This window comes from Acanthopagrus latus, chromosome 4 (genome assembly GCF_904848185.1).
Source record: "Acanthopagrus latus isolate v.2019 chromosome 4, fAcaLat1.1, whole genome shotgun sequence".
Lineage (NCBI taxonomy): Eukaryota > Metazoa > Chordata > Actinopteri > Spariformes > Sparidae > Acanthopagrus > Acanthopagrus latus.
Window position 1 is genome coordinate 18,144,453 of NC_051042.1, and position 10,657 is coordinate 18,155,109.

The 10,657-nt window shown below is 40.2% G+C and overlaps 2 protein-coding genes across 2 annotated transcripts in view; both read right to left on the reverse strand.

Annotated features, from left to right (window-relative positions):
* The window catches only part of cmtm3 (CKLF-like MARVEL transmembrane domain containing 3), a 10,647-nt gene extending 3,354 nt beyond the window's left edge, over positions 1-7,293 (reverse strand). Inside the window, exons 1-4 of the mRNA XM_037096827.1 lie at positions 6,965-7,293; positions 1,627-1,782; positions 1,420-1,515; positions 1,204-1,321 (exon numbers count right to left, since the gene is read on the reverse strand). Coding sequence (XP_036952722.1) covers positions 1,204-1,321; positions 1,420-1,515; positions 1,627-1,782; positions 6,965-7,081 — 487 coding nt within the window. The 5' untranslated portion in view covers positions 7,082-7,293. The remainder of the gene's footprint in view (positions 1-1,203; positions 1,322-1,419; positions 1,516-1,626; positions 1,783-6,964) is intronic.
* Positions 7,294-7,382: 89 nt separating this feature from the next.
* On the reverse strand, positions 7,383-10,342 carry LOC119018249 (proteolipid protein 2). The gene is made up of 4 exons (XM_037095764.1): positions 10,166-10,342; positions 9,575-9,730; positions 9,384-9,479; positions 7,383-7,775 (listed from the first exon to the last, which is right to left on the reverse strand). Exons 1-4 carry the CDS (start codon positions 10,259-10,261, stop codon positions 7,665-7,667), a joined length of 459 nt encoding a protein of 152 aa, XP_036951659.1. The 5' UTR covers positions 10,262-10,342; the 3' UTR covers positions 7,383-7,664.
* Positions 10,343-10,657: the final 315 nt, after the last annotated feature.

A 10,657-nucleotide genomic window follows, 5' to 3' on the forward strand; every position in this document is an offset into this window, starting at 1 on the left:
CTCAAAACCCTGGAAATGACAACTTAAAAGTCAAATTAAAAACAAACCTGAGATCATTTAGAGGTTAAATTGTGTGCAAACAGTTAACTGAGAGAGTCTATATGTCGCATTTACAGTGTTTAAGATAACTGTAACTTGAGCACATATTTGTTACTAAAGTAAAATCTGTAAGTCAACAAGTTTGAAGTGCAGGTTTACTTAAGATATATATATATATATATATATATATATATATATATATATATATATATATATATATATATATATATATATATATATATATATATATATATATATATATATATTCTAAACTGAAGCATGTTTTGGGGATTATTTAGAGTAAACATGGACACCACCAATTAAATTCCATCTGCATGAGTAAGAAACTATGTTTGTAGTCATTTGGACAAATTGAGCCTTTAACCCCAGCAGGGGGCAGAACATTCTCAGTCTGTATAATGGGCAGGTCATAATGTGACATGATGTGGTTCATATGTCCAACAGATGTGTCTAGTGTTTTTCTTATGATAAATGTTTGACCAGCAGCAACATATCCAAATCACGTCAAAGTCATACTTCTATATTTTGTGTGCAGTTAAATGCCAAGTATTTATAGGACAAACATCATATTAGCAATACATATATGCCAGTGTTAATTTGGGGCGGCTATTTTGGATTTAGTCTTAGTCTTTAGACAAAAATCTTTATTCTTTTAACTCACATTTTGGTCATTTTTTATCCTTCACAGTTTTAACCAACAAAAAGTCGGACATTTTTGTCAACTTTTAGTATGAGAACTTTTCTCTCGTCAAACTTGTACCATTAGACTAATGAGCTTCTGCAAAAATAAAAAATAAAAAATAAAAAAATCATACAAAACACAATCTGTGTTGTCTTAGAAACAACACTTTAACTAGGCAGTAACTCCACTGCCTTGCTCAGAGCTGCCATTACGCTTTTGTCTGGCATAGACGAGTGTGTGAAATCAGATTGAGCATACAGTTATTACGAGCTCCTCTTCCAAATGATGTTTATATAAACCAAATTACTATACAGAATCTGCACTACATATCACAACATACACTTCAACATGTGAAAAACAGACATTGGATAAAACTATATGTCCACAAATAAAACATATCCAGTCTATTATTTAATATGTTCCCATGTGGACACCTATCAGATATTCATGTGGGATATTACCTTGCTGTCTTGATGGCTCCTCATTGGATTCCCCTCCTTGCTTTAGGAAATTGGCCAACTCATTGAAAATGAGGTAAAAATCTAAAGCGAAAACGATGGTGGCAATAAACCCGAATATCTGTGAAACAACGGACAGTGAAAAAGGAATAAGAACTGAGGTAACCGGACAATAATGCTGACGTAGACTCTGATAAAGATTAAAACACCAGCTCTTACCCCTGCAGCTTTGGAGGAACCGTCCGCATATTTGGACACTGCAATTATGGAGATGATGAAAAAGATAATGGAGGCAGTCACACATCTCATGAAATCCTTGAGAGAAAAGAAGAGAAACATCAAAACCTTGTATCTGCTTCTTCCGGCGCTGAGAGAGAGCTTTTCCGGCACGTTTTTAAAATGTCATATTTTGAAAAACTCTCTCACCATCAGAGGCCAGAGGAAGCCTTTAAACCTCTCGTTGAATTTGTTGGAGTAAGCAAACAGCAAGAAGAGAGCGGCCAGAAACTCCAGCAGGGGAACTGTCACAAAGGCTGCTGCTATGGATGCCGCGAAACACACAAATGACACAAAGGACAGCACCTAAAGAGACGATAAACCCAGAGAGAGGAATTAAAACAATAGAAAGTTTAAGCTAAGAAGCCTCAAGTCAAGATTAAACTAAATTCAGCATTTCCTTTCGTGATTTAAGACAAATAAGATATTGAAGGAAGCACTTCATTTGTTTATTTATTTTATTATCTATTCTGCTGTCGGAAGCCAAAGGCGAATATACATTTTTAATCTGGCTGAGAAACAAAATAAAGTCAAATCGTCTTTGATCGTCCCATTTTGAGATAGACCTGCAGCTGCAAGTCTGTGTGCATTACCACTCCGGGCCCATTTCCTGTAAGGAGATACAGCTGTTAAAAGACAATGTTTATTCTCACAGGCTTGTACACTGTGACACCGAATCCCTCTCGCCCCCTTGTCTCGCACACAAACACACTCATGCAAACACCCACGAACACAAAGCTGCGGTAATGAAAGAAGACGTTAAACTGCTGCAACAGAGCCAGAGGTGGTCACGAGCAAATGAGCCCGCCCCGTGTTTGAGGCTGCCCATTAGAAGGGCTGGACGCGCCATATCAGTGCGAATGGAAGCAAGTCCAGACAGTGTAATCTCAGGCAGGGCCGGCCATCTTGTCTTTGTCTCAGTCAGTCATCCTACACTGCCCCGAGGTTAGGAACTCCCCCTGACTGAACCCAAACTGCTGCAGCTGCTCTTCTCCCAACAGACGAGCAGCATCCTGTCAGGGATCCATGAGATTTCCCCTGTAATAAGACAACACCTACAGGTAAACTGCTGGGGAGGCTTTTTCTCTGAGTTTCTCAGTAGATCCTCGGGCGCGTTTGCATATGAAGAATAAAGTCTGGGATGTTAAGTAGACCGATGTTGCATTGAATAAATCAAACAGCGCAGGATGAGCTGGCATAGTCTCTACATTACTTTCTGGCAAAAACAAAATTCAGCGAGGCAAATCATTTTCATTTTGGGTAATGTTAACAGAGTGAGACTGCTCTCGGCCTGCCACGTTTCATCACGAATATCTTTTTAGATGCTGTTTTTTGTTAAAAGATGAATCATTTGGTTGATAAAAATAGTCAAAATGAGGAAAATGCCTGTCACAATTACCCAGAGCCCCTTAGGTGTCGTCTTCTATTATCTTGTTTTGTTGGATCGACAGTGCAAAAGCCAGAGATATTCTATTTACAACAAAATAAAACTGAGAAAATCAGCACATTCTCACACCAGAGAAGCTGTAAACACAGTGATTTTCTGTTTTACTGTCTATTAACTGCCTTATCATTTCCTGGAGCAAATAATGAAGTGAGATCTGATTGGAGTGAGCATGTCATCCTCATCCTCATGAGAAAAAAAATCAACTACACAGGTTGGTTGTGAAAGCTGCTGTTTATGGCCCATATTTCTGTTTCTTGTTCAGTAGCACCCTCTAGTGTCTGTAATAATTACTACATTAGCAAAGAAGGAAGTCAAACAAGGTGAATGGTGCTTTCCTTTTACAGCTTTTGAAGTTGGAAGATGGACTTTCCAGATTTTCCAGTCAACTTTAAGCTAGAACGCCCCTGAAGTCAGACTGCAGACTCGGAAAGTCAGATGCACCTTACCAACCCTCAACTCAAAATCCAAGATGGAAATGGAACACACCGTAAGATCCCAAGTCAGACAAGCACAGGACTTTGACCCAGGAGACCAACATTTTCCATCCATAATATAATCAAAAGTCAATGGTGGGTAATGTGAACTTACTATCGATGTAAAGAGACATCATGTACATAACCAAACTGAGGTTAAGGACATAACATAGGCGTGTTTAAGACTGACGTAATGTCTAAGACCAAGTAGTTTGAACCTGAACCAAACAGTCGCTGCTCTGCTGCAACCGTCATGTTGTTACAGGGCCGGTGAGAGCGGCCTGTTCAGTTATTCAGGTATGAGGATGCGTTGAAAGGTGCTGAAGCTGGCTCAGGGTTGACAGGGGGCCTTCAAACTCACACAAACCCCACAGGAACACATTACATACTCAGCTAAGAATCCTGCCAAAGTTTCACTTCGTAGGGAGGAGGCACACTTTTCACACCCGTCCCATTTGTTAACAGCTTGTTTGCATTTTGAAAACATTTCAAACGCTACAAAAAAAGTCTGCTTTTTTTTTTTTTTTGGCACAATCAGTGTGCTGCGACTTCACATTCCTTATCGGGCCTGTTGCTGGCTGAGACCGAGAATCCTAATGAGAAGTACGTGGTGGTCTGACACACTGTGTATAATAATGCATGCTCAGCAGGTTGTGTGTCTGACTAATACACACAAGAATGGCAACGCTACAGGCTGTACTCTCCGTGGAAGCTGAGTCCAGGGACTGTGGGCTGATATCACACTGCCTGTAAGCTTTAAATGATATCAAGACAATAAAATGGTGGATGCCAGTGGCTACTTCAAGAAGAATAGCTTACAGCAGGGAGGCTGCACACTCACATAGCAGACATACAGTAGATACCAGGGGCATGAATAGTAGCTCAAAACAATTTGCAACTGTGCCGCACCCTTGGACCACCATTTAGTACTTGAACATTTGTTTCTGAGCACAACAGTTGGCATTTTAAAGGGACAATTCACTCAGTCTCAATCTAGTGAAATCTAAGTGGGAGGTTTAACTTTCATTTCACATTTTATTCGTGTCTAAGTCGAATACAATGGAGATGCTCTCTTTGTCGGGGTCACAGCAACGAGAAATTACACAGTTTGGATAATGAACAGAGCTCATTGTCAGCTGTTTTCAAGGGTGACAGAGTCTGCAGTAACTGGAGTGGCCATTAGTTGAGTCAACAGTCCCCTTTGTACACACTCATAGATATCAGCCAGCCCTTGTAATTAGGCCTGATTTTTAACATTTTTTTTTTAACATTTTTTTTATCAAGACTCATGCGAGACCCATCCTCTGTCTAAGTACTGTGAAAAGCCATTCTGTAGATGTTGGGTAATCCTGCTGACAAACCAACCAACAATTCGGACATGGGTGAAAACACAACCTCCTTGGCAGAGATTTGAAATAGAAATGGTTTCAGTAAAGGCTTGGCCATGACAGTAAACTACGAAACAATAAAGATTTGTACACTGTCAGAAATGTTACCACAGCCTGACTGTTGTACAGCGGCAACTGTCCTCTTAACACCTGTGGTTGTATAATTACATTTTTATGGGTAATGTTGCAAATCTATGACCAAAACTGTTTTTCAGTACCGCTAGATTGTGTTACATATCATGGTCCTGATGTGAAGTAACACTTTTACTTGTCAGGTATTTATAGTCATATATAGAGAAGTTCATCTGTTCTGTGGATTCCCCAGACATATTTTTAGGTAGGCACTGCTAAAAAAACCCAAAACAAAACAAAAAAACAAATAAACAGAGGCAATCTGGGCACTCCAAACATCTATCTTTATCTAAAAGCTTCAATTATGGTGGTTAAATCATAACTTTTGAGTTTTTTAAATGAAATCTGTCACCAATGATTGGCACTCTTTAAAGTGGGAGCAGAAATCTCAGCGATGGATATCTCAGTAAATGGATAAATAAAACCAAAATGTGCATGGTTATATACTACAGCTGCTAAATGAGGAAATACTCTTTCATAATTTTGCATTTGAACTGACCCCTTAAAAGAACTTTTTACTAGGGCCAACACTAAAACTTAAGGGTGCGCCAAGGGCCAAGGGCAAACACGTATTGTTGTCGTTGTATCTTTCTGCCAAAACAATAATCCTTCATCATAACAGAGCATTATTATCTCACAAAATATAACTGCGATTTACAATTTTTCTAATCAATTTCAATTAATGTCTTTTTGCTTGAAACATTTGATGGGCCTAATCCACTCACTTTGTGCAGCCCTGCCTTAGAGGTTAAAGCTAACAGAAGGCACTCGACCAGACGGACCATTAAAGATGGTACAGTAAATCCTGTGCTACCACACACTCTGACCACACACACAGCTGGGTTTCCCCCCAGAAAGCACACGAGCAGAGGTGGTAAGACACGCACATAATGACACAGTCTGTCTCAGGATCAGTTAAGACGGTCGATAATGACTTAAATAACAGCCACATTAAATTCAAATACTTTTGTTAGATGTGTGAAACATCATCATCTTCATTCTTTTTCTTCAAGCTCCTAAAAGTTTACTTATTTCCTCTGGTATTGGTGTGTTTGCGTGGTCTTCGACGTCATCACGACAGAAACCCTGCACAGCACTTCACTCTGTGCATGTTCAAACCAGCTGTGCACCCTCACCTCCATGAACTGCTGCTGAGCAGAGGAGGCCAGTGGGCTTTCAGTTTACTTCTATGGGAAGCATTTTTAGCCTCGGGCTGAAGATCACAGTCACATTGTTGAGTATCAGTAAAGAGGCTGTATTGTGTGTGTGTGTGTGTGTGTGTGTGTGTGTGTGTGTGTGTGTGTGTGTGTGTGTGTGTGTGTGTGTGTGTGTGTGAGGCAGGAGCTGCAGGCTATAAGTTGTGGCAGCAGAGTGAAGGATGTGACTGTGGGGAGGATGACTGCTCTCTCAGAGCCCCACATGAGCCGAATGCCACATGACACAAATGTGAGGGTTCATACAGTAACTCAGTTAACAGCAGGAGGACTCACCACCACCACACAGACAGACTGACAGACAGACAGACACAGTCCGTCAGTTCCTGTTCTGAATATTTGACTTAGATTTATATAATTGCTTAAAAAGGTGACGAGAGAGGTAGTTCTATGGACTTTAAGTTGATGATGCACGCATTAACACAACTGAGAGGCTGAGAGAAGCTCTGTTATGCAGTTTGGTCACTCAGGGTGGAGGACTGTTAACAATGAATGGCGCTGGGCGGCGTGTCCATGCGTAAAAAACGTTGGAATTAATATTCCGAGTTTTATTAGTTTACTTCACAGCTGCTTATAAACTCTCGCCGCTCCACCCGTAACTAATGGAAACCTTGTGACGGGAACCGACTGACCTACAATCCGAATGACAGTCGGAACCGTCTGCCGAAGTTGGTTAAATGTGCATTAAAGCTGCGCGAAGCTATCGCTGCCATATTAAGTCAAATAAAAAAAGGACGCAGCGCGCTTCGACTTGAGTGCGCATCAGGCGGAAACAACAGCACAGAAACAGTTTGGCTCGTCTCAGCGGTGATTCCTCCTCCGGTCATTTCTTACCACTTCAGCAATAAGCAGCGAGCCTTTCCGTGAGGTGGCGAACTCTTTGGTCGGAAGAATAGAGAGCAGGACCGACTGGCGTGGCCGGTTCGAGTCGGGAGCCTCGATGTCCCCCATGGTTAGAGGAAAAAAAAAAAAAAAAAGATGATTTGAACTCTCCTCAAAACTTCAGACAAGTCCCAAACCCAGCGTAGCGGATTTAGTGCAAAAAAAAACAAAAAAGAGAGAGATGTGTGGAGGCGTGAGTCTTCTCGGAGGTGGAAACGGAAACAATGACAGCGCGGAAACGCAGCGCGAGCTCCAAAAAAGCGCACATCTGCTTTCTCCAGATGTGAAATGCGATGCGCCCCCCCCACACACACAAAGCTGCATACTACACAATCCTGAGCCGCTCAGTGGAAATATCCAACTCATGATGTCACACGGGGCGGACAACAATCTTTATTGACATTTGCTGTGAGATTTAGGTCAGCGAATATTTTCCACATAATAATAATAATAATAATAATAATAATAATAATAATAATAAACATCTTTACAGTCCGAATAACAGCTGGAATCTGAACTATGACGAACACTTTGCACGCAGTTTGCGATCAGCTCGATTATTCCCGCTTCAGAGCCCAATGGAAAGTCATCAGTTATGATCTTATGAATGCGCGGTACACTGCGGGCTGCGCCTTTACTGTCACTGATGTGGTCACTTGTTGTCTTGACTCTGGGTTTCGCTCCTCGGCTTGTTGAACGTGATGTTCTTGAAGAGTGTGTAAGCGTCGACACACAGCAGCCCAGCTGACAGGAGGCCGACTATCTGCAAAATAGAGAGCAGGTCTCAAAATAAACGCGTCTCACTGCACGTCAACACATCCGGTGTCATCATGTTGAATAAAAAGATTAGAGATATCAGGCTAAAATGTTACATCAGTAAAAGTTGACGTCACTCATGCAAACAATACTTGAGTAAAAGCATAAAGGTATCTGATGTATCAAAAGTAAATGTAAACTAAACATTTATTTACATTCATCGAATTACAGTGAAGGAATTTAACTGAGCACATTTACCCAGGTACTGTACTCTATGGGTACTTTTACTTCACTTGAATATTTCCGTTTACTGCTTCTTTATACTTACACTCCACTACATGTTCGAGGCACATTGGAGACTGTTTCCTCCCCTGCATTCAGTCGCTAACTTTAGTTACTTGTGTGTTACCTTGTAGATTACATGCTGCACCAGAGGCAAAGCAGCACATTTCTAAATTCATCTATTTTGTTGGCAATCGGATAAAAGAAACAATCATTCTCATAATCAGTCAACTCATAGTATACAGTATCTACATACATGTAAATAACTGTATGATTTACTTTTACTTGGACTTTTGATACTTAAGTATGTTTAATATCAAATACTTTAACTCTTTCACTCAAGTATGTGTTACTTTTACTTTGACCAAAATACTATTCTAAAACAATATCTTGACTTTTTTACTTTAACATCATTGTGTATATATACACTGTACAATCAGTTACCCTCCAGGCTGATCATTACGTCAGATATTCATCTTTCCTTTATGATTATCAAAATCAGTGAATTTTTCTATGCTGACTAGATAAAATACAGTTAAAAACATGCACTGCTTTCACTCTGGTGCAGCATGTAATCTGTAGTAACCAGTAGATTGTGATCATCAAGAAGAAAGATGAACATTTGATCCAGTGATCAGCCCTGCTGATACTCAAACATGCAGTATGTATACACAGTGTTATAAAAGGTAAAGATATAGTTTTAAAATAGTACTTTGGTCAAAATTAAAGTAACCCATATGTACAGTATTTGAGTAAAAGACTTAAAGTATCTGACATTAAACAAGCTTAAGTATCAAAAGTAAAAGTAAATGATGCATTTATTTACATGTATGTAGATACTTTATACTGCTGGTTAACCAATTATCAGAATGATTGTTTCTTTTATCTGATTGCTTATGAAATAAATGAAAGTAAAAATGTGCTACTTTGGCTCTGGTGCAGCATGTAATCTACAAAGTAACCAGTGACTAAAGTTAGCAAATAAAGTTACATGTTATACATATAACTTTAGTGTTATTTATTGTGATATGTAGCGGAGTGAAAACTACAATATTTGCCTCCACAATGTAGTGAGTGGAAGTATAAAGTAGCAGCACAAATACAAGTACCTTCAATTGTACTAAACTGCTGCACTTGAGTAAATGTAAACGGGTAAATTCCATCTCCGTCTTCAAGAGCATGCTCCATGAACTACAGCACGTGCACACAGATTAAAAACATTGCATGGGTATCTAATTTTATTGGCAGTGTATGGAGGAAACCAAAATCCTCATATCAAAAACTGGGCCACACAACTCAGATTGCAATTATAGATTAAAGAAATATCTCTCACCCCTCCAACCAGACTGCCTGCGACAGCATATGAAGTCACAGCCATCAGGTTCAAGACAATAAAGAAGGCTGCCGCAAACACTGAGTTGAAAACATCCTGAGGACGAGAAAAGAGAAGAAGAGCAACATGCACGGCTATTCTCTTCAGCATGTGTGGGATATCTTTATGTAATGTTGTCAAACTTCACCCACAACGAGAGGCCAAAAGAAGAAAGTCAGCCTCTTGTTGAGTCTGAGCACATACAGCAGCAGCAGAAGTAAAGTGATCAGAAACTCCAACCCTGTGGCTGCACTGTACGCTGGTGTGGAGGCAACAGCGAAACACACAGAAGCCACAAGTAGCGTCACCTAAATCAGAGAGAAGAGGCACAAAACAAAGATACTGTTACTGAAATCACACATTAAATTGTTTTAAAAAATGATTGATTTGTACAACGGTGACATTCTGAGTCACACATTCTCTTCCTTTTTTTTTTTTTTTTTTTTACATGGTGCCCATTCCAGTTTGTGTTTCGAAAGAGGAACCAAGTCACCAGCAGTGTTTCCACATCACATTTTTCTCAGATTCGGTTGCTCATGTCGCCGTTAAAACTCTCTTAGAATCTGAATGTGGGTCGCTGCCGCTGACAAACCAGTTTCAACTCTGCTAAAGTACACAGCAAACTTGAGACGCCACTTTGTTATTGCTTCATGTGTCTGCAACTCAGCCCTCAACTGTCACAGAACTTCTGCCTCTAACAGACAAGTGCTCTAACTTTCGATGATGTGCAGATTCTTCCTCACCATCTCTGCCACTTTCAGGATCCCCCTCTTGGATTTGAGAAAAGCAACGTCCACGTCCACGTCCACTGATGGATTTCCATTTTGACCCTCTGACATGATGATGTGATTTCATTTACGAGAGGCAGCCAACTCACTCGGTTTCCTGAAGTGAGCGGTTTCCTTGTAGCTGCATAGGAAATGACTGTTAGAAAGCATATGCGCAATATGTCAAATTCAGCAGCTGCTCAGCACTTCAACTGAAAAAGGCTTCAGAAGATCATCATATTCAGTATGAGCTCTGACTTTTACAGGAACAGTTACAGAGTCCTAGAATAATCTCCGTCGGGGCCTGGCAGTGAGTTATTTAAGCTTAAAAGAGTACGTTTGAAACTGGGTTAACACATTTGAAGATCATGTTAACATTTGTCACATCATGATGAACAAAGCTGCTGCTGAAATGTCAAAATTTGTTGGACGGTAGAGGTTATTCTGTGGAATCACGTGTTGACTGCC